General features: G+C 39.9%; 1 protein-coding gene across 1 annotated transcript in view; it reads left to right on the forward strand.

Moving 5' to 3' along the window:
• The first annotated feature begins 465 nt into the window (after positions 1–465).
• The window catches only part of LOC141016475 (cadherin-18-like), a 165,690-nt gene continuing 140,196 nt past the window's right edge, over positions 466–25,959 (forward strand). Inside the window, exon 1 of the mRNA XM_073490861.1 lies at positions 466–732. Within this exon, the coding sequence (XP_073346962.1) occupies positions 466–732 (267 nt within the window). The remainder of the gene's footprint in view (positions 733–25,959) is intronic.

Genomic DNA, 25,959 nt, shown 5'->3' on the forward strand with positions numbered 1-25,959 from the left:
CCAAATTCTAGTCCTCAAAAACGTATGTCTCCACTGAAGCCCAGCCAGAAATTCCGGAACAAGTTTCAGTTAAAGCCAAGGCTTGACACCATGCTCTATCTAACTGACAACCATAGGTTCAACTCAAACTTTCCATTGACAATCTCCCAAGCCACATCAAGCTCAAACACTAAAGTCAAGCTACAGCATTTGTCCAAACAGAGTTCTAATTCAAGGCAAGGGTTGGCATACCAATCAAATTCTAATCAAGAAGCGACAAATACCTCCAACAATTTAAACCAGTCTTCAAAAACCAACCCCAAAATCAATCCAAAAACAAGGATTGGCCCACTGTCACAGCCCAAGCCCAAGCCACTCTCCAACTCTAAGGTAGCGACCAGGCCTAAGACCAATTCTGAGTTGGTCCCCAACACTAAATTACCTTCACAATCCAGTCTTTATCAAAGGTCCAACTCATCTAGTACAATGAACCCCAGCACTTACTACAGTGCCAGCCCAGCTTCACTATCAAATCCTCAATCCTTTTCCAAACTCAGACCTTCTTCACAAACAATTATGAATGCCAAATCCCACTCCAAGATCACCAGCTCAAACTCCAGAACACAGAGGAACCAGACCAAGTTGTCTGACACAGACAACGATTTTCACCATCGACCCAAGAGAGGCTGGATCTGGAACCAGTTCTTTGTTCTAGAGGAACACATCGGACCTGAACCTCAGTACGTTGGAAAGGTAAGCTATGTTTATGGCTTTTCTTACAATGTAGTTTTACTTTGTTTTCATGTACTTCTGCACTACTGCATGTACTTCTTGGTGCTTGATAATGCATTTTATTAGATTTTATTAATTAATCAATTTATTTATTTATGACATTTTAAAGGTTTACCTGATTATGTCTTGTTGAAATAATTACTCCAAAAAAAAAATGGAGACTCTGTTTCTTGTGCCTGTGATTTACAGTGGTTAGTGCCAGCAGTGCTTAAGATGCTGCAGTGTGTTTGTGCAGTATTTAAAGTTGTAGACAGTTACATACAGTTGTAGAAAGGACATATATGATAATGTCCTTACATGAAGAATTGTTATCTGATGATTGCATTTTTCGAATTATTCTGAACACATAAATGTTCTTTGGGCAGGTGCAATGCTTCCTGCCGCAGCACATTTTTGACACTACCACTAGGAGTCACCAAATACAGAAATTCAGGATTCAAGTCAAGCAACGAGCAGATTTTTCTCTATCGTTTTTCTGGACACAAAGCCAAATGCAGAGGCAGGGTTGTTAAGGTAAAAAGGCAGTGTACTTGGTTTGACAACAGGTAGGCAGTCATTAAAGGCAAATAAATATAATAAGAGGAGAAGGAGCTTCTTCACAGCATCGCGTTGCCTTGGAAATGCGACGGGCAGCGGGGCTCCCTGACCTTTATGCCCTGAGTGACTTCAGGGCCATCTGGCCGGAGTTTTATGGCCTGCGGCAACTTTGGCCCAATAGGGAGCGGATCAAAGTTTGGGGACAGTTTGCCAGACCTTTGGGCGTTGGCCCAGTTCCTTTGTTCTTGAAAACTCATGCTGGTTTAGGAGTGCCTCGTAGTAAGGCTTCTGGGTTTCCTTACAGGCCTCTCCTTTGTTTGCAAGACTTGCGACACTGTTATTGCATATGTTGGTTTTGTCACTTTCTTATTATGATTTTTGTTATTGAAAATATGAGGAAAGTTGATCCTGGAGTAGTCATGGTGGACCAACTTCTGGCATATCAGTGATTCAAGTAAATCAGTTATTTGCTTACTAAATACATTTTACTCATAGTATTTCCTTTACAAATGCTATTGTCAAAGTCAGTTTGTGCCAGGTTTGTGATTGAAAACACAAAATTACATAAAGTGTCTCTGTATTCTACACGTATTATTTAATAGCTCTCTGTTTTCTCTGGTTATGTAGCATAACAATTTAAAAAATATCTGTGTCTTTCTACTGAATAGACATCTCACTTTTATGCAAGGGCCATCTTAAAAATACCACAAAAGTAAAAGTAAGCCTACTCATTAAAGGTGCACTATGTAGTTTGGGGGAATAACATTTTAATCAGAAGAGAAATATCTTTTTCCCATTTTATATGCCTAAACAAACTAAATAAACACACTGTCCTCATTTTCAGGACTGAATAAACTGAAAGTCCTCCTCTACTTTGTTGAGATGCAAGTTATGGGCTTCATCTGTTTGAGGAGGAATTTCTCCATAGTGTACTTCTTTTTTAGTATTCAGACTGTGGTCCTAAGCAAAACCTGCAAATGTATGGTCCACTGAGAGAGTGCACACCAAGCTTGTCTACTGCCACACAATATATTGTTCCTTTATTGTTCTGTCCAGCACAGACAAAGAAAACTCCTTGTTCCAAGACAGACAGATCTTTCAAGAGAGGCTCCAAAATGATTTTGTAGCCAAATCTGCGGAGAATGGCCAAGTAAACATAGCACAAAAAGTAAGGAAATTTGTGTTTGGTAGATTATTTCTTTGTTGTAACAATGCTTCTTGGCAATAAATCTTATACCTTTGGAAAGCCTTTTTATTTCCCTTTTAAACGGTGCCACATTTGTAAGGAACATGTATTTGTGGGATGAGCAGCAGAGCTGAGTATGTGGGTTGCGCCCATGAAAAATGTCTTCTCTATATTCTCTACCAAACAGCTTATTCTGCTATTGACTCTTTTTTGGTGGATTGGATGGTTGAAGTCTGAAGAAACAGGACATGTTGGCAATTTAACAATTTATTAATTTAACAAACAGGAGCCTCAGTAGCATGTGGAAGAACCATACACAGCCACAACAGCCTGGCACCTCCTCCTCATGCTGGTCACCAGCCTGGTCACACACTGCTGGGGGATGGCATCCCATTCTTCAAGCAGCATTTGTCACAAGTCAGCCTTTGTGGTTGTGTTGGTCACTCTGGCACGAACAGCACGCCCAAGCTGATCCCACAAGTGTTCAACAGGGTTGAGGTCAGGACTGCTGGCAGGCCATTCCATCCTCTCCACTCCCAAATTCTGGAGGTAGTCTGTGAGAAACCCCGCTCTGTGGTGGCGAGTGTTGTCATCTTGGAGGATAGAGATCGGGGCCCAGACTGTGGAGATATGGGATTGCCACTGGTTGCAGAATCTCATCTCGATATCTGTCTGCATTGAGGTTGCCTCCAATGATGACAAGCCTCGTTTTTCCAGTGAGGGAGATGCTGCCCGACATCATCACACTGCCTCCACCAAAAGATGTTATTCTATCGGTGCAGCAATCAGCATAGTGTTCTTCGCGTCTTCTCCACACTTTGACCCTACGACAGTTGGATCGCTGTGTATGGTTCTTCCACACGCGACTGAGGCTCCTGTTTTTTAAATTAATAAATTGTTAAATTGCCAATATAGCTTGTTTCTTCAGACTTCAATCATCCAATCCACCAAACAAGAGTCAATAGCACAATAAGCTGTTTGGCAGAGAAGATTTGGCACATTTTTCATGGGCGCAACCCACATACTCAGCTCTATTGCTCATCCCACAAATGCATGTTCCTTAAAAATGTGGCACCATTTAAAAGGAAAATAAACAGACTTTCACAACGGTATAAGATTTATTGCCAAGAAGCATTGTTACAACAAAGAAATAATCTTTGCTTACTTTTTGTGCTATGTTTATAATGAAAAGTGAAAAGCTTCTTTGATTTTTTTCCGTAAGGTTTCCTAATGATTTGTAAACCTCGAAATCATCAACATAGAGAATTAATGCAATTCATGCTTCCTCTAGAGCTGAAACAGCAATAACAGTAATATGCATGAAATAAATAAAACCCTAAAATGTAACAAAAACAATACATCAACTTTTCATTAAGTAAATAACTAAGGGAAACTAAGAGAAGTGCAGCTGGTGCAGTTCATAAAATAAGACGCTGGCTATACTTCCGGTGATACCTCCTGAATGAAACTGAATATACATACATACATACATATACTGTATATATATATATATATATATATATATATATATATATATATATATATATATATATATACACACACATATATATATATATATATACATACATACATACACACACATATATACATATATATATACACATATATATATACACACACATATATATATATATACATACACACACATATATACATATATATATATACACACACACATATATATATATATATATACATATATATATATATATATATATATATATACACATATATATATATATACACATATACACACACATATATATATATATATATGCATATATATATATATATACATATATGTGTGTATATGTATATATATATATATATATATATATATATATATATATATATATATACACATACATATATACACATACATATATACATACATATATATATACATACATATACAGTCGTCAAAATGTTGAAAAATACATTAGCCATCTAGCAACCTAAAAATAACTAAAAATAAACTTAAAAATACATTTAGGGAAGAGTTTTCAAGTGAAACCAAATTATTTTCCTTACCTTTTTCAAGCAGCTAACAGTATTTGCAAGATGAGCAAAATGGATGGAGAGGCACACAATTATGTAAAATATATTTTACCTAGTACATTATTTAAATTCTACACGACTGCAGAATCATTTATTACAGCAGGATTTGGGGGTAGCAGGAAAACTTTTGGGTTGGCTCTGGGTTTCAGGGCTCTGACAGGGGTTCTTCTTACTGGGGTACTTTGTCATGGTAACTTATGCTGGACAACTTATGTGCTCCGGAGCAGATTACTGTATGTTCTAGATAACCGATCAACACATATAAAAGCAAAGACACAAAAATATAGGTCATAATGAAGTGGTTTCACAGCCTTCTGATATGGTAATTTTTCCCATAAAGATGGACTGTTCATCAAATACGCATCCACTAAATAAAACAAAGGTCATGAACTTAATGTTCTGTCAGGAACAATGTTAAAAGTTGGCAATGGGATGGCAGTTCACCCAGTCAAACAAATCATAATTATGCACGGCAGAGGTCAAACTGTGAGGCACACCCCAAAAGGAGATGCAGGGCAGTTAAAGCAGGCACAAAAGAGACGTGTGGTGAAGAGACTGCATGATGTTTAAGGGACAGATGGATGCTGGTGTTCTACAAACAAAGACAAGTTATATATTGTAGTTGATGCACAGCTTAATAAAGGTACTTTAACTGGACTGTTGGATTTGACATCAAAAATCACACTCTTTGTCATAAGTGAGTCATACACTTTTTAAGTTCTCATTAGTATCAAAGTAATTCAGTGTTGGCTGTATATCCATGGGTACACTGCAAACAGGAACTGCAAATAGCTCATTAGGCAAATATGATCGGATACAATACCTTTGTTATGTATTAACAGATGGCAATGGGACAGAACTACACAGTGAATTGCAGGCTGTTAAAGCAAAACGATGATTTTAAAGAGGCCATAAAGTTCTGTAGAGCTGAGTGGAACTACTGATTTAGGTGATGATTCTTCAGGGGCTCAGTACTATAACTGACCCCTTTGACATCATTTGACTCAGTGTTAACACAAAAAATGCTGTTTTAGAAGCATATGGCCACACATATATTATACTATACTACTGTATAACAAAGCCATCCATTTTTCATGTTGTCATATAAGACGGTTTGCCGAGATGAAATACTGTATGAAATGCAATGATTTAAAGAATCTGACTAAGCCTTTAGTGCCAATTTTTGATTACTTGGCAGTCTCTATATTGGCTGGAATTGACACTGTTCAGTCACTACTGACAAAGTGAAGAGGTTTAACAACAGCTGTAGTCTCTTAACAACCGTAAAGCATCACAAACTAAATGGGTCCAAATAAGCAGTGTATGACACGATATGCTTATTTTTTTTCACAAGCAATATCGCCACCTTATAATTTGAGCTAGAAATATGAAGTGAAAAATCTCTATCCCTGTGCATGCTGGTTTCAGAGACTCTGTATTAATTCATAACAGCACAGAAATGGTCCAGTAGGCTGCTGTGTAATTAATAGATTCCTTCATCAATGTTCAACATAAATTTATCTATGGCTGAACAACACCTGACATAAGGTCCTGTCCCTAATTTACTGCTTCTGTCATAGACATGCTCCAACACTGGGCATTGAATATACTGAACTCAAGAGAAATGTCATTCAAAACCTGTTCCTAAATTTGAGCAAGTGAGTGAACAAACTGTTATTTAAATGTCATAGTAGTACACATGGGCAGGCATTAATATTTCTTGCTCCACTGTATTCAACTGGCTACTTATTTACCTGTCGTCATGACATGTAAATCATGGTTTTGGAGCTCCATTGACCTTTTTTCATTCACCATGTAGGGCTTTTACTCAGAGTTGACTGAATGAACTCAGGTTAGCTGTCCTGGAACCTAAAAATTATAATAACTGTAATTATAACTATAATTATAATTATTATTATAACAGGATTATTCAACTCAGAGTTCAGGGTGAGGCCTAGAGTGTATTGGATCTGCTTGTTGGAAATTAATTGAGAGGAGATGTTTCCTGGAAGTTAAAATCAGCTAGACTTAGTGTTTCAGTCTTGAAGATGTTTCTCCTTCAAGACATCAGTTAGTCAAAAGCATTCTAAACACCATCTGTTGTCCTCACCTTGATGTCACATGCCATATCATTGAGGTCACATGTCATGAATCATTCAGGGTTTCTGTCTAACAACAGTCTCCCTAGGATCAAAATATAAAAAATAAATACAGAATATGACATGGCTATTTACAACCAACATTAGTAGAGGTGTGTTATTTTTTTAGCACAAGGCATCTCTGCTTCCTTCACTCGCTCAGTGCGTTTATAGTCCATTTTCTCCAGTCAAGCTGATTTCTCAAATGTCAGTTTAACAAGAAACCTGTTTGCTGTAGTCAGGATATGCCACCAGAAACACCTGATTTCACAGCTGCCACCACCAATTTCACTGACATCACAATAAACTTTTAAAAATGTGTTTTTCAAGTCACACTGTGAAAATTACAGTAGAGCAGGTGGACAAAAGGAGATATAACACAGAGCGATGAAATTCTCAGATTTAAAATAACTCAATCCAAGTCCGACTTAACTAAAACTATTTCATTTTACTCACGAAGAAGAGCTCCACTATACAGTTAGAGTCATGTTGCTAAAGTGCCACTTCCCCAATTTTCACTTTCTTAAGTGCCAGATTGTCAGTGAGGACATCCTCCCTTATATCTTCCGGCTGCTACCTGTATTTGTATGATGTTTAATATGTCAACCCCTTTCACACTGTATGTTTGGACTACAACATACGACACGTCATGTCATACACATTTTTTTCAAATGGTTACAAATTGGGACATGCACTGTATATTTAGAGAATGATTTGCTCACTTTTTAAAAGCAGAGCCCTCCTGCTTAAAAACAAGCAATGGCAATCATGCTAGCCCTTGAGGCTAATGTTAGCTAGCATTCAACTGTTGACAGAAACTTAAAATCTCACCTCCAGTTCTCACTGAAGAATATAAAGCCAACTCATCCATTTAACCTTCTGCTTTTGTTTTTTTCTCACTGCAACATGTTATTATAGCTAGTTGTTGCACCAGGATAACCTCCATTCTGTTTACGTCTGCTTCCCCATGTGATCAGATGAGAGGGACCACATGTGAGCCCAGCTTCTGTCTGCAGAGTCATGAAGCCATGCCCCTGTTGATGTACAGAGCAGTGTTCACTGTTTATTCAAAATGTATTAATATTGAGCTTGTCACATGTCCAAATTCCACCAAATTCCACACTGCAATTCCTTTGGTCCTTATCAAGAAACTTTCCAAGTGTGAAATAGATCCAATAGATTGTTCTCTAGATATGCAAATAATATACATACAGACAGACAGAGATTTGTTGCTATATGTTTAGATTGTTTAGGTTCCCACCACAGAAATATTGAACATGACAGTTCAACAAGGACTGAAATAAAATAGGACAGGCTTTTTCAAACATGGGGGCATGAAGTTGGTGATCCCTGAGGCAGGCAGAGGATAACACAACCCTCGCAGGAAGTTACATTTAGACTGTCTAGACAGAAGATCAAGCCAGGAGCAGGAGAATTGTCATCATGCTACTGCTCACACCCTTAAGTTTCTGTGTGTGTAGGCATACACAGTGCCATGGTGAGTGGCCCATGGTTAGCCTGTCCAGTGGCCAGTTGGGATGCATGAATGCAATGAGGCTGATCTAATCTGCTCTGACAGTGACATTGCGTGACATTGACACTGCACTCTTTATGAAGGTGAGGACTTGAGCTGGGACTAAGACCCCGGGGAGTTTCAGTGTGCATGTGTGTCTTTGCATGTGTGTGTGTTAGTGTGTGAGGGTTATGTTATGTGGCTGGCTCACTGAAGGTGGAAACAGATGTGCTTTAGGTGCAAAAAAGCACACATGAAGCCAAAGCAGGGTGTACACAAACACTCACACACACACACACACACAAACACACTCGGAGCTCCCCAGGGCATACTGAGTCATTGTTTTGTAGGGTGCTGTGACAGCTGAGCTACGTTTTTTCTCACTCAGATGAAGCCTTGCTTTCTATTGATTGCTCTGAGCATAACAACAGGGAGGTTGAAGTGCAGGCCCGGCACCCACTTTGAAAATACACACACACACACACACACACACACACACACACAGGTGCACAGAAACTCATATAGTGTGCATCGACATTGAGTGATGGGGAGAGCTATTCTGCTCATAGAATGAGCACAGGTGAGGTAAGGTGAATAAAGAATGGTATAGAAGAGGAGAGAGGAGCAGAGAGGAAAGCTGAGTCAGAAATAGGAAATAGAAATGAGGTTAGGAAAAGAATGGGGGAGCTTTGGAATGAGGATGAAACTACATTCACAATATGGCTGCTAAATATCAACACACTAGTGTTTACATGTAATTTTTAGCAACTGAATATAAAAATTACTAAATGTCCTTTCACCTCTTTTGATTTGCAAAACCCTCAAGTGTAGCAGCCTGGTTACTCTGCTGAGTCTGTTATATTTCTTTATGAAGCGGGCCTCACAAATGAGTTGTTCTTGTTTATTTTTTTCTGTTTCTCTAATCAGACAAGTGACTGAGCATTAAATAGCTCTTGAATAAGACCACCTGTGACATAAGATGAACAGTCATTTCTGCAGTGCAGGACAGATACATTCATCAAATCACTATTTCATGATCACAGGTGTCTGACAAAGCAAAAATAAGTCCAGTTTATTGATCGCAGCTGTATTATATGATCAGCTCCACAGGTGCTATCTTGAGACTATACTTAAAATGTATAAGCACCATGGCATGTTATAAAAATTCATTGAAAACTAGTGGTCACTTAAAAACGTTAACTTTTTTAATTAAAATATAATTTGATGGGAATTAAATACAATTTAACTTTTTAATATAAAACCGTTACTCATAAATAAATGCTGCATTTAACCTGTCAATCAAACACCACATGCATCAATGAGATCTGGGAGTTCAGTTATAAATGAAGTTATGATTGCAATAAATCAACTTCAGATGTTGCAATGATCACCTCACATTTTACATGCACTCCCACTCAAGAAGCAGTAAAGATGGTGAAGAAACGCCTGCTACAAGACGACACACTGTCCAGCAGAACCAACCTCACCCCAGATCATATTTGTGCCTTACTTGATGTCTGTCTGACGAGCACCTACTTCCAGTACAGTGAATATTTCTACAGACAGAAGCACGGCTGTGCCCTGGGCTCACCGGTGTCCCCAATAGTGGCCAACCTCTACATGGAAGAAGTTAAGCGCAGAGTCTTGATTACCTTCACAGGAACTGCTCCTAGTCACTGGTTCAGGTATGAACTGGGGAAGTGGAAGCCTTCACAGAACATATAAATGCTGTGGACAATTACATCAAGTTCACATGGTAAAATGTCAGAGGGGACAGTCTGCCCTTCTTTGACTGTCAAGTGCACACTGAAGAAGACAGAAGCCTCAACATTGAGGTGTACAGAAAAGCTACACACTCAGATCAATATTTGCTGTTCGACTCATCACCCACTATAGCACAAGCTGGGGGTCATCAGAACCTTAAACCATCGGGCTGAGACCGTGCCCACAAAGAAAGAGGGGAAGGAGAAGGAACAGAAGCACATCAGGGGAGCACTTAAAACCTGTGGCTACCCAAACTGGACCTTTGTCAAAACCTCTAAAAGATCCAGAGCAGACAGAGAGGAGGAGACAAGAAAAAGTAACAACATCTTCATTCCTTATGTCGCGGGAACATCTGAGAAACTCAGGAGGATCTTCAATAAACATCATATCCCGGTTCACTTCAAACCTACCAACACACTGAGGCAGAAACTTGTGCATCCTCAGGACAAAACACCCAGACATAAACAGAGTAATGTAGTTTATGCTGTTCAATGCAGCCAGGACTGCACAGACTTGTACATTGGGGAGACAAAACAACCTTTCTCTTTAATTTTTACCTTTTGGCTGAAGAGCCTTCTTTCTAATGGATTCATTATGCCCAACTTACTGCATTATAACTTATTGGTACCTGTAGCTACATACCCCTACCATTGTCACCGCTTGCATTTTTTTTTTCTTTTTAACACAGTTCTGTTTTGGTCTGAACCTCCAGTTACTGTGGGTGTTCTCCTTGGGGGAACTTACATTTCTCACTCCATTGTTATTATACACACTCAGATAGGCCTGAAATACACACATGGGACTCATTACATGCAGTTGTTGTGGAGAGATGTTAGAATCTCTCTCGGGCGACCAGTCCACACTCTGTACTGACTGGTCCATGCTTGACTTAAACTTACCACCCTTCAGTTCCCAAGCCAAATCACCAGAGACCAAGCTACTGCCACCTCAGAAGGCTAAGCAAAGGAAAATGTGAGAAACTGTGGAGAGTAGAAGTGGAAAAATAGGATTGGATGGGAGTGTTTGGCAGCTGATGAGAGTTGAGAGAGCAAAAGGGATGAGAGGAAAGGAGGGGACATGAAAGGCAAAGCAGGAAAAGGAAAGGGGAGAAGGGATGATGAAATAAGAGGAGATGAAGTGAGGCAATAGGTCAAAGGGAAGCAGGGAAAAAGACATGAAAATGAAAAAAGACTTGGAGGAAAGTTGTGTCTAAAGATTCCTTTGGGTTAGTGAATGCAAGACTATTCCTATGACTGTGCTTCACTGAAGTACAGCCTCATCGTACTTTCACACTCCAACACCTGGTCTCTCTTACTCCAGACTCAGGAGTACCAGCATACCAGTAGCCAAGTGGTAAAGTAAAACATATAAAGATAAATGTGCTAGTTAGATGTGAACCTATATACCACCTTGTTATTTTCTTTATAACCTCTATGTTCTGTCAATCAAAATTCAGGCTTCTATTCATGCATGATTAATCCCCTGAAGATATTTATTGGAAAAGTCTTCAGTGTGACACAAGCTGCTTGGATTTCTTTAGGAACCAGGTAGCAATGAATCACAGCAGCTTCACATCTAGGCAGATCTCCTTGATAATGCTGCTCACGCCAAATTTTTTTTTTCTATTTATCACTGAGTCGCCTTGATTTAATTTCCTCTGCAGTTCCTGAGGTGAGGCCAGCATTTTTCTGAGCCTTTGAGGGGCAATAAGAGGCAATAAGACAGAGGCTATAGTTCCTGTGTAATTGTCTTACTAAATCCTCTCCTACTGACAGAGGATACCAGAGGCAGGAAGCCACAGCAGCAGATTTATAGAGGCTGATAAATGCTGACCTTTAGACTGAAGTGCCCTAGGATGTTAACTGTATTCATACATAATAACATTAACCCCTTTCTGTCATATTCCACTGTAAAAATCTCCAAAAGGTGTCTTAGTTTCATATCATTTAGTTTCAAATGATATTAAAAAAACAAAACAGACAAAAATTTTGTGGCCAGATGTCACAGAAAAAAATAAATAAACTGACATCACATACTATGCATGTGCCATCACTAGCAGTCAAATTGTCAAATATTGTGTGCTCTATAACTTGATGGAAGATGGAAACATTGCTATTTGTAGAAGCAGAAGTCACATTACTTGGTGTCAAAATCTGACAGACAAAATATAGTATAATGTGTACATGTATATCAAATTTCAGCTATTTTTCCAGGTCCAAATGTGCGTGACCCACATCGGTCGATTCAGCTTCACCCATGGAACGAACTATACAAAAATCTCTCTTCTACTTGCTATGGTTCATGAGTTATTAGCCAAAATTGTCAGAATTTTGAGAAAAGGTGAGGATCCAAATGCAGAAACACACAGGAGTCAGGCAGGATTTGAGAAACGAAAGGCGAGACTTAATACTAAAGCTGAAATAACCAAAAACCAAGTATCCAACAAAAACAAAGAAGAGCAAACACCAAAATACAGGGTAGCAACACAAAAGGCTAAAGAAAGTACAAACCATACTGGGACTGGGGACCGCCGATGGAGAAACACTGGGGTTGGTCGGCCGGACCGCCGGTGGAGAAACACTGAGGTTGGTCGGCCAGGACGCCCACTGGGAACTGCTGGCAGGTGTTGGCCGGGCTGGCGACAGGGAACCGCTGGCAGGAGTCGGCTAGGAACAGGAGTTGGCTGGGCCATCGATGGAGGAGCAGGAACAAGAGTTGGTCGGGCAGCCGACGGAGGAGCAGGAACAGGAGTCCGCTGGGCCGCTGACTGGGAACCAATGGCAGGTGTCGGCCGGGCCGTCAACTGGGAACCGATGGCAATGGCAGGTGTAAACCTGAAACACATGGGAGACAGGCAGGATTTGAGAAACAAAAGGCAAGCTTTAATACTTAAGCTGAAATAACCAAAAATCCAACAAAAACCAAGAAGAGCAAACACTAAAAAACAAATCAGCAACACAAAAGGCTGAACAAAGTACAAACCAAGAGCAAAGTTCAAACCAGACATCACAAGAGCTAAGAGGAGACATAAAGCCAGGAACAAAAACCAGAACACATACCAAGGGGAGAAGCGGGGAGACACTGGAGGACACTGAGGAAACAGGCTCAAGTGAAACACGGCACAACACACAGGAGAAACTCAGGAGAAAACAGAACAATCTGACAAAGACAAGAGGGAGCACAACAACTAAACACACGCACACCCAACCACCCACACACACACACATACACACACACACGCACACTAACGAGGGGATGAGGTGCAGGTGGAGTGAGACGGGGAAAGGACAGGTCAGGGAAAGGAACAGAAAAACACTGAAAAGCAACACATGACACATGGAAGTAGGGAAATAACAGAATCACAAAACCAGGATCATGACAAAAATGTTTCAAGTATACCATAAGGCAACTAAAATACTAGTGTGACCAATATAATTCTACACTACAACAAATTGGACTTTATGTATGTAAATTATAAATGTGTATTCATTTGCCTCAGGGTGTCATCCTATCATCCCACCACAAACAGCATCTTGTCATCCCTATAATTAGTGATCGGGCAGATTAGTCCAGAGGGCCCCCTCGCTCTGCAGTGGAAGATTAGCTTTTTGTCCTCACCCTGGCCTCCTCACAAGCCTTCATTTGTTATACATCATCAGAATCAGAATCAGAAATACTGTATTGATCCCCGATCACGAGAGCCCCTGTGCTGCAATGAGGTCCCTCCTTTACATGGCCAGGCATAATCTGGTTTGGGCTCGACACATGCAAGCCTCAAAACTGAAAAAGAATATAAGTATTTTCACATTGCTCTAGTCACAGCTAGGAAAATATGAATACACGCTAATATGTACTTACACAGCAAACTTTTATACATGCACACAAACACGTATGAGACACAAATCTCTTGTGTCAATGTCTATTTATTTTGTCACACCTGTCTAATAAGCCTAATTTGTCTTCTGCTTGTCAACTGTCACACTGAGAACATTTTTGAAAAAAAAAAAAAAAGATGCATAAAAAACAATTGAAAAAGAAAAACATGCAAAATCTCATTTACCTTGAATGAGAATCTTTGTTAAGAGTTCAGGCTCACTCCAATTTTAAACAGGATACTGGCATTAAAATATGTTCCTGATTTTCCCATTTTTGTTATCACAGACTTGTCTGGATCATCATTTTCTGCTCCCTGTATTAAAAGCCAGCAGTAATTGCAAAGAGGCAAGAATGTTCTGTTGGTTAATTCATGATAACAGGGAGAATAAATTGCATCCCATGGCTCATGTAAAAACCTTGAGAAGAAAAATATTGTAAGTATGTACAACATTCAGGAAGTCGGGGTTAGTCCATGTAAGTGAACACGATCACCAATGCAATAATCCTTACTACATTAATAATTACAAACCACACACACACACACACACACACACACACATACACATACACCCTCCATGCTAATCCATCCTATCCCTGCCTAACTGGGAGCGATCTTGTCAGATTGCTGAAGCACTGCTGTAGAATTGACCTTTCCATCAAGTAATGTGCTGTAATTTGGGATTAGTACAGCCAAGAATACAGAGGGTTTGTTCTAATCAGGATCAGCATTTCACAGTATGACATGTTTGTAGTTGCTGGCAGCAAAAGAAGGAGTAGTTGGCTTGCTGGATTGAGGACAATACAGTGTACAGTGCACTTATCATTTAGAGTAATTTACAATCATTTTAGCGTTGAAGCTGTCTTGTTGCCTGTAAAATACAATATTGATATTGGATGTTTCTGCAAAATCCTCTGCCAGCTTTGGCTAAGTTGAGGGGATGAGTATAGGTCCTGTCAAAAACTATGGCTATCATTAGGGGTGAGGGTAATGTTCATGCAACTAAAACATTAATTGCAAGTCTGTCAGAGAATTCAACCTCTGGTCTCCTGTACTAAAGTTGTGTGTGTCCTCTCCATAAAGGCCACACTACTTCCTGCAATGATATTAAGCAGTGGCACTGGAAGTACATTGTGCGCTCCAGGTTAATCTAATAACCAAATCAACACTCACACGCAAAACTGAAAAGACAAAAGCAAAATGCTACAAAAACACAAAAGATCAGCACGAAAAACACGACTAACAAGACAAGAATTAAAAGAGCAAAAAGACAAAGAGTGTATAAGGAGCAAAAGACAAAAGAGGGTGAAGCTCACGTTTCCGCTTTTATGTTTGGAGGATCTGAGGAGTGTTGATGGCTGTTCAACAAATCAGGACTATGTCCTCTTCTTACATTATTTGAGATGGTAGAGAGGCCAATAACTTTCTGAATCTTTAAATTGTTGAAACACAAGGGGACCAGGAGGTCAAGCTGAGGGGCTGAGCATGTCTGGGGGACCACCAGGAGGTCAGGCCGATGGGCAGAGCAAGTCAGGTAGGCGACCAGGAGGTCGGGGCTGAGTAGTATAGCAAGTCTGGGCAGCAACCGGGAGGTCAGGACAAAGGGCAGATGCCCCCAGGAGGCAGAGCAATGACGGGAACCAGAGTCTGATATTGGCTGGGCCGCCAACTGCGAACCGGAATCTGATTAACCCAATGCCGGAACTGGAGTGGCGTCTGCCAAAGATCTATAGCAAAATTGTGAGAAGTTGCTTGGCAGTTTCTATAACCTGAACTGGGTGGTCAAAGATCTTAAACAGCTCAGCAACAAACTACAGATAGGATTGGCACACGGGTGTATTCAATTTAGTAATGACTACTGCCCACTGGGACGCTCTATCAACCCAAGTCTAAGTCATAATAAAAGCAATGTTAGCTTTATCAGAGAAATAGGTATTAGGCTGCTGACCAAAGACTAGCGAACACTGGTGAATACACTGTCAACATTTATCTGACTCTCCTGAGTACCTGGCAGAAATGGGGATGAATGGTTCACAAGGGAGAATATGGGGTGCCACTGGAGCGAGAGCGGGCGAAGAGGCAGGTGGTGAAGAGCTGGGATTAGGTGATATGGAGGATAGTTGGGTGGCCACCTGAGCTGAGACACGCTGGTAAGTAAGTCCTCATAGAACCTCCATGACCTCCTGTACAGCTTGCTCATGCTGACCAACCATGACTCCTTGGATGGAGAGAGCTTGTCGCAGACGCTTGTTCTCTGCTGCCAATATGGTGAACACTAAAGAAATATCTCACAAGGTAATATTCATCCCTGAGGAAGAAATATAGACATTTTTCACTTTGAGCATTCAAGTTCATTCTAGACCTTTGGGGGCAGAATGTGTAACAAACTCATCCACGCTATATATTCCACGTCCTTCTCACACTGAAGAAGATCTTGAGATTTATTTGAAAGCCCTGATAAGCTAAAGTGGTCCTAAGTGCTTACATTATTTTATTCCATGGCCTGCGTGCCCGATTGTGATTGGTTGTAGGGTGTCAATTTATTCCACTTATGGAACGACTCAAGTAGTTACCGTGAAACTATCTGTTCACAGTTCTAAATTAATGTGCTAAAGCTGGTATCTAAGCTGGGTGGCATTGGCATCAGCTGGCTGCAGACACCTCAACATTAGAAATAAATTAAAGTGCAACTAAACTCCAGAGGTTTGGCTAAAGTGCCTCTACCCTTAAAATTAAAAAAATGCCTCAACATGGGCATGGCTGGCAGGGGTTGGTAAGACACACCCATTCACCCCTTCCACCCCCTCACCACCACTACATGTACACACATAATTACTATTAGCAAACATATGAGCAAGGATTTGTTGCCACAAAACTCGGCACAAGATGCTGTGACTTTCGGGCCTAAAATATAAGGTTTTGTTGCCACAAAACATGCTGGAGATGCTGTGACATCCCGGCCGAAAACACCCGGGTTTGTTGCCACAAAACATGACTGGAGATGCCCTGACTTCCCAGACAAAGGCACCCAGTTTTGTTGCACAAGACAGACAGTGATTGACTTCGCAGCTTTCTCTCCTGTAACGCCACCGCCATCACCTCCAACCTCTCAATATGAACATCAGGCCATAAACATGTAATGTGAATGTGATGTGACACGTTTTATCGGAATGTCAATATGGTGTAAACTTGTCAGTGGTTTGCAGAAACATAAACTGCCAAGTTCTTCAATGCATCATTCTCTGAACACCGCAGGAAGTAGCCCTCACTGTCCCTCTGAACTCACTAATATCAAGCAACCATCCCACATCCCATTCCCTATTCAACTTCCTACTTCAGGCTGTGGCCAACAGTACACATGGCCAGTCATTTGTTCGTAAAAATCTTTATCTGATAATACATTTGTGGTCAACGACATGGCTCGCTAGCTAGGCCTGTTGATAAACATACGACAACACTGTCGATCATGAGCAATGTTATTGACATTGAATCTTGCTCGCATAACATTAGCTTTCAGGCTAACTGCTAAGCAGAAGGGTTCAATAAGCTGAGTGGACTAGTTTATCTCCTGTTGTCAAGTAATATCTAAGGTCTTATTTACTGGTGTAGTGAACAATTTTTCCATTGCAAAAGAACCTTATGGGATTCTAAAGATTGTTCCAGCTATTAGTCAAACGCTCTCAAACATTTGATTTCAAATCGCGTGAAAATGTAAATTTATGGTCCTTTTTTTGGGCAAGTGACCATGGTATATACGGGATAAAGCCCTTCAAGGTGTCCATCATCAGGAAATGATTGGATTCCATGGAGGCAACCATCGATGGAGATGTGCTCTAAAAGCAAAGAAAATCGATTTTTATTTTTACGTGAGGTGTGTGTGCTCTTTTTACACAGAATGGCTCAAAATTGTAACTAACAGCTGGCGGTTGCTTAGTGACATTATCTAGCTAACCATAGTCTGTACTGAAAAGTTGAAGTTTCACAGCGCTGTGCTGGCTCCAAAATCTGAAGAAACAACACACCATCTTGCTGTGCCTGTGACTCACACAATAGTAACTCCTGGGAGTCTCCATTGGTTGCTGGTTGGTTGGCCAGTTTGGAACAAAACACCCCTTAAAAGGTTGTCATTTTACAAAATCTCAGCCTAAGGTGAATTGCTGATTCAGTCTTTCCATCAGTTTACCATCTATGTGAAAATTTACCTATGATTAGTGAAGTGTACCCATCTCTTTTATGTTTATATTGTACACTGTGATTAAAGGATTATAAGAGAATGTTGTTACACAAATATCAAAAGCTGTGAATATAGTCAGTGCTATATTAGTACACATCATCACTCTAAAACAAACTGTGGGGCTACTTTACAGATTAAACCAAGGTATCAGCTGGAACCAACAATGGTTGAAGAAACACAATTGTAATACAGTAGTATTAATAACTCACATACTATGGTCTGCCATTGAAGTACAAAGCCTTTGAGCAATGTAAGTGATGACTCACTAGAAAGCTTGCAGAACACTACAAGTCAGCGTTTGTAAAATAACACTGGTGTTATCTTTGTTGTTTTTATTTTTCATTAACAAATTCCTTTCCCTGAAATCTCTATTTTCAGCCTCTGTTGAGTAACCCTGTATCAGTTCCATGTTTACACTGCTGAAAGGAATCAACCACCCTGGTAAAATGTCATAAAGGCCCAGATCTGGCCCACACCAGATACATTCATCTGGCCCACATACCATGTGGAATGATAGCACTTGGGCAGTCTGCTCCTGGCAGGCCATAGCATGGCCAGATGTCAGCCAAAAACCAAACGACCAGCGAACCAAATAAACCTGATGTGGCACAAATCTCTGTGCCAGTTTTGGTTCATTTGATTCGCTCTTGGCTGACATCTTGCCATGCTACAGCCGCCCAGAACTACAGGAATAGCTATTAATTATGAATAAGGAATTAGCTATTAGGTAAATGTGGTTGCAAATAACAGTAACATTGAGTTAATGTGCTATCTTTCTACCTCTCTTTAGTCTGGCTGTCTGTCTTGTTAACATAGCTGGGCAGTATTTCTTGGTCTTTGTTTTCTTCGTCAGCCATTTCCAGTGCTGTCTTCTGTCACTTTGTACCTGTAAAATGTGTTACTGAACTACAACTCACTGTTTAATACAAATAAATGCTCACAGGCGTAGGTGCACATAATCTTAAAACAAGATAATGATGATCTAGTCAAGCTTTCGTCACAACTCTGGACTAATACAAGATTGGAAAACAATGCATTGATATTGGCCATTGACTATTGCCTAGAGGCTTCTGTTAATATTGTATAGCTAAAGCTGTGCAGTATAGTGAATTGTGATGAATGGACTAATCACCAGGCAGCAGAGCTAAAGCTCAGTGTTATATTTTATTATTTTCTCCATTTTATAGCCTATTTTCTACAATTTCTGATTTATGTTCATGTTATTTATGATATAGCTCTTAATTTCTCTCTCAAAGTAAACCAGGTTGATGCAATTAACTTTTAAAATGTGCAAACAGGGATGAATGCCCCGGACCCTCTCAGGGGGTCTGAAGTCCACCCACCATAGTCTTATAAAATCCTGTGGGAAACAGGTAACTATATACATTTTGTAACATGTGTTTCAGAATATACTATACAAAACTGATTTAGTTTGACTCGGCACGTCAGCCCAGCAAGGCTACATGCTTGAAGGTGTTTCTTTAACTGATGATGTGCTTGTCTTTTAGTAGTGGTCAAAGGAGTGGCTGTAAATACTCTTCCTACCCGCAGTATAATTAAAGAATAGCCTTTAATAAAGCTCCGCCAAATTGATGATAAATATTAGGGCTGGGACTTTATCGCGTTAATTACGATTAATTAATTACAGAAAAAATAAACGCAACAAAAAAAATAACGCATTTAATCGCAATTTATTTTTGCACTCCAAACAGCGCGGAACGTTGCACAAGTTCCCGGCAAACCCATAATACTGATGCACAGGACACAACACAAGAAATGGGATGAGAAGTCGTTGCTGGGTTCGGTGGGCGGAAATTTTAGTTTTAAAAAACTACCGGGTGGAAACCTGGATAAAAGCACAGTTGTGTGCAAACTGTGCAAGAAAGAATTTGCCCATCACCGGAGCACTTCCAGCCTCCGCTACCACCTCAATGCCAAACATGTTGCAGCTAGCACAGACAACGCTCCTAGTTCGAGCAGGCAGTGTCGCCAATCCACACTCGACAAGATGACAGGGTTCAGAGCCAAAATGAGCAAGTCCACGACTGACAAATTAACAAACGCACTGGTGAAGTGGATTGCAGTGGACTGTCGGCCACTCTCGGTGGTAGAAGATCAGGGGTGTGACCGGTGCTACAGATAGCGTCGTCTGACCCAACTTATGAACTGCCATGCAGAAAGACAATTTCAAACAAAATTTATCAGCTTTATGACACTGAAAAGCAAGCGTAAGCTCATTTATGTGTCTATTCATTGATTCAGTCATATACCATAATCCATTTAAATTGAAAAATGTTGCTTCTCGTGTCAAATATTGATATGCGATTAATTACAAAGCCTCTAATTAATTAGATAAATTTTTTTAATCGAGTCCCACCACTAATAAATATGTTTCATTTCCAATAAATTCCTCCATTAGTCCATTATTTTGTTATCTAAAGCTTTTACTTTGGAGCAGCAAAATCATGAAATGTTGGCTTTTAATAAATAAACATTCCTGATACAGCTGACTAAAATACAGTAGATATCTGAAAATACAATCAGTGGAGGGGAGAAACAAAACTTCAATCCACAGAGATTCAGTTAAAAGCTAAAAAACAAACAAACAAAAAAAAAAACTGCATGGCTCAACTCAGCATGGTTAAAGTGGTAACAAACACAAATCAGCTTGGCACAGCCAAAAGTGCCAATGGAAAAGCCCCAATAGTGTAACCAGGACTATCATGTGACTAACTATAACAGGCTCATTGGTGCCCCCAGAGGCCAAGGGCTTAAAAATACACTTACTTGACGGATGGTCTGTTTTTCTTTCCCCCGAACGGGCACAAAGGGCAACATTCCATACTTGGAAACAAACTTTAATAAGCTACGCAAATGTAAGAATTATGCTTCTTTGGAAGTTTTTCAAACAATGTTTTTACAATTTTAAAAAGAAAAAAGAAGTAAAATCCACCCACCAAAAAAAAAAAAAATTGAATCATGGACAAAGATCCAATATGACTTAGTGCTCCAGAAAAGGCAAATAAGAAACAGTGCAATCCAGCCAACTGGTATTTTCAAACCTAATATGGTAGTAGCAAACTTCCATCAGGTCTAAAATAAAGATTTCTCTCTCCAGGATTTTGCAGGCCAAACCAGAGCTAAAACACCAGTGAATACTAGACTGGCATTTCAAAGACTATTGGGAAGCTCATGTTGCTTTTGGTGGATCTAATTAACACTGGGGAAATGTTAGCCAGAAGCTGACAGTATGTATGTCAAAGCTTGTTGCTGTCAGTTTGTTTTGGTTTCTTTCTGCCCAATAGCTGTCAAACTCACTTAATAAACCAACATAATGCAGCTATAAAATGATTGTGATTGGGAGGAATCACTGTTATCGTTAAGTCATTAATAAGTCATTCTTATTGTTATATCTGACTGTTTCTCAACTTGCTGTCACTGCAGTTGTGATCTGATGGGAAATATGAGTATTTTGTTGTAAATTATATGCACAAGTTTGCTGTCACTCTCCTTCATCCTCTCAGTCGCAATTGACGTGTGGTCTGTGTATTGGAAAATTAGATCTAAGTGTGTGCATGTAAAACAATTTCAGCAATCCCAAGGAACCTGACAAAGAAGGAAGGCTCATTACATCACCGAATATTGCTTTGGGGCTAGACTGTGGTGACAGCTGTATTGAAGTCAATGGGAGATGCGTGGAGAAACACACTAAAACCCAAAATGAAAGAACACACTTCAGAGAGTAGTAGCATCTGATTTTTTTTTTATCGGCACATTGTCCCTCGATTTTGTTTGGGAAAGGCTCCAGTGTAATTGCTTATGTGGTGGGGTGAGAGTGTAGGTGCCAATAACGCCACCTGGGGAATTTCACCCCAGGAAATATCTTAGGAAAATCTGACTAAGACCTCCTTTACTTGATAAACACAAGTTCGGTTACTGAGACAAGACAGAGACATGGTCCCAAAATGAAGTCAAATTTATTCATTTCAAGTGAAATGAATAAATGGAAATATCTGTGGAGAAGGGGGTTAATAACGCAGGGAAAATGAATCAAATAATGAAAATATAACAAGTTTATTGAGAGATTCTTTTATAAAACAGTAAAATGGTGTCTTTGAAACACTTCTTCCAAAATTAACAAAAAGTGGACAGAAGCCAGCTAAAGGGAGGCCGTCTACTTAAGGATGTGTTCCAGGAGTGCAACAACTTACCCACCACGCGTGCTCACTGCAAACGGTGCATCACTGCAAACTGTGTCCCGGTGAACTTTAACACTACAAACAGTGAGGGGAACCACTCCACCGTGCCTAGCCTCCATTATGAGCCGACTAACGCCACTAAAATAAAGGAAAAAAAGGGGGTAAAAGAAATATTACTACAAACAATTAAAAACACACCAGTTGGTCCAGACTAATCATAAATGTACAACAAAATCAAATCAATGAAGGCAAAACTAGAGCAAAGCAAAACAGCAGCTGACAATGACCTATAAATTCAAAAAGGGTGAGTTAATAGTGATAAAAACATGTAATTGGCATTTCAGTTATATTCTGCTTACAGTTAAAATTACATACCTTAATAAAAAGGTGTACAGGCTAACCCTGCTTAACAATGCGTCCCCACAACATTGGAGTTGAACTATAAAAGAGAAAAGGTTTGGGTTTGTTAATACCACTTCACTTGCACATCATGTGTCAGCAGTTTACCACATACCTTCATTCATAGGTAGATGCAGACACCACTATGACCAGGCAAAAGAGAGCAGCTCAGAGTCAGAGGAGCCCACACAACAACCAGGAAGAGACAAAGAGACAGTCGTGAGGCCACAGGTGCCTTAAATGCCCTCAGATTAATCAGGACTGAGTTGGGTAGAGGAGTTGGGAGGGGTTGGCCTGAACACCAGGGTGTGTTCAAGAACCGACAGCCTAATTAACATGAGGAAACACTGGTTTCCACATTACACTTATCAGCAGGCAGTTGTTGCTCAGGAGCAGGTTGTCCAGCCATCAGAAAGGTCCCTGGTTCAACTCCCCTGACTGCATTTTGAAGCATCTTCAAGCAAGATTCTGAACCCAAAATTCCTCCTGATGAGCAGGTTGGCACCTTGTATGGTGGCTATTGAAAGGCTATACAAAAAGTGCTATAGAAATGCAAGTCCATTTACCATCAGCGATATTTGGTTGGACCTGCCCCATTTGCTCACAATATTCTCAGTCGTTAGCCTACTCTCTGAAGTGTGTTCTGTCATTTTCTGGAGGCATTTCTTCATCAGAATTCATACCATGTAGTGATGTTGGGTTTTAGTGTGTTCTCCATGCATCTCCTATTGATGTCAATACAGCTGGCACCACAGCCTGGCAAGCAAAATTTGGTGACGTAATTATGTTTTTTTTTTTAGCAATCCAGGAAGTTGTTTTTACAGGAAGGCACCACCATTTCCCATCCTAACTTTCAAATTAAGATTAGGGAAAACACAATTAAACATTAATTTGTGCCCTTTAGTGTAGAAGTGATGCACCTTGTGGAGACAGATTTTGTATCTAGGCAACCATATGCACAATTCATCATGTCCTCTCATTCAGGGACAAAATTTTGTTCAGCATCAATCACCCAATCAATCAATAATTATTGCCTATGGTATGGTGTAATCCAGGCATCCCAGGTCACAAAGAGTTAACCACACAGAAGGGTCTTAGCCAATCAGAACGCAGGGCTGCGGCACCATAGGCAGGCTAGACAGCATACGCTAGTCAGATACTGGGGTAACACTAGGGAGGGGACCTGCTACTGAACAGTAAAAACATAACTCATTGGTAACAGTAAAAACACAATATAACGTTGTCAAATTAGAATGGTAAAAGCCTATACTTTGTTGTAAGCTTGTAGATGAAACCTGCCAAGTGACGTTGCGGAACTCCCAAATTGGTGAGTCGTGGATACAAATAAATAATTAATTGCTGCGCTGCAATGTGCTAGGCTAACCTAGCGGGTTCAGGTGAATATGCCTAGAGTTAACCAAATTATCACTGCGTGATGAACAATGCAATTAGTCTACTGTTGTAGAGTTCAACTAAAGTAGTGCTGTGTAACAACTCAACTGGAAAGAATATTAAAACTTGACGTAGAGAGTGTTTAATTGCTCAATGTTTGCTCTGCTCTAAAGCTACTGAACTGTTTAATACTGAAGCAACATAGGTTATGTTTTGTCCTGTATTTTATTTAATTGGTATAGTGAATCTGAGAGTGTATATTTTGTTGAAGTTAAAGGAATTTATAATTCCTGACCAATCAGAAAGGCACTTGAAAGGCAATTAATTAATGAACAATTCAATGGCTGCAGGTCAGGATTTTTGACTTGAGTTGAAGATTGATTGCGAGCTAAACCAGATGAAACCTACAGATCCCTGGATTGAACATACCTGAATGAAGGAGCCGAGATCTAAGAACCATCAACCTTAACCCTCTTCCTGCCATAGCAATAGGATAAACATCATAAACTGCACAAGGCCAGCCCACTCTTACACTCAGCTCCCAGCACCACTTGCACAACCCAAATCCCAGACTTTGAGGAAGAAGGGAGGTGAATGTCTTTTCCAGGTCAAGTCAAAAATGGTAAAGTCAAACACATTTCCTGTGCTGGTGGAAGGACTGAGTTGTAGATCTCTCTGGTTAAGTGAGTGGACTGAGTATTAATATTATTGATATGATGTATTATTGTGCTTGGGTTGGGGTGATGTTGTTATTGCTGATATAGTGAGTATTTAACTATTGTAAGATTGACGCAAGATGAAAAGTAATAATATTGGACTGGGTATTGCGGTTTTGAATTATTTATAATAAGGTGCACCCAGTCATACAGAAGTAGGTAAAAGGAACTCGGTGGTTGAAACCCAAAGAGAGTGACTAAGGAAATAATTGGTTACTGAATTGAAACTGAGGTATCCTTGTGGAACTGATCTGTATACTGAACCCATGGTTATCTATTTCTATTTTGTTTCATGTAGTTTGTTTATTCTTTGTTTCTAAAAAATACACAATACCTTTGCATATATGCAAAGGTACTGTGGGTATGCAAAGGTACAAAGAGCTATAGCTCTTTGTTTTGTGTGGTCATTGAATATTGCAAAAAGCCTTTTCTGCCTCCTGTTCAAGTCTGGTAACTTCTGATTCTAGTCCAGGGTAATTGAAATCTTTAGTTAATAACTAACTGTATTACCTCAACTACCTGTGGCATTAGAAGCCATGTGCCACAAAGGTCTCAAAACACGTCTTTAAGTACAAGTCTTTTAAGTCGATCAGTTGTTGATCTTGTTTCGCAAGTCAGCAAATCATCGCATGCTGTAGATTGTAAAACGTAGTAGGTTTCATGTAAATAAGCAGACAAAGAAATTATGTGTGTGGAAAAGGTGAAGGTGACAAGGAAAAGATTAAATGTGACCTTTGCAATACATTTCTCATCCCTCATTTGTTTAGCAGGAAACTGCAGGGACTGGTTTTGATATTGGCGGGGACAGAGGACATCACAGATATTGAAACGCGAAGTGTTGCAAAGCGTGGCATGCCTGGAGGTTTTAAGGTATCTGCTGGCACCAGAAGGGCAGAAAGAGACAGAGGAGAGCAATTATACAAGTTACATTACCACTGTCACAAGCCTAAATTAACCAAGCTCAGAACAAATTAGTCTACAGGGTTATAAGTGAACAGCAGAGCTCAACAGTCAACACCACTGAACGTTTATTTATTTGTTTAAAATTGCAATGACCATCAAGAATGCAGTTTAACAGAGACTTCATAGTGCAATCATCAACAATAACAAGTACTGTAATCACAAAACAAGACATTTCTGACCAAATATGTCAGCTG

The sequence above is a fragment of the Pagrus major genome, chromosome 21 (assembly GCF_040436345.1).
Source record: "Pagrus major chromosome 21, Pma_NU_1.0".
NCBI lineage: Eukaryota > Metazoa > Chordata > Actinopteri > Spariformes > Sparidae > Pagrus > Pagrus major.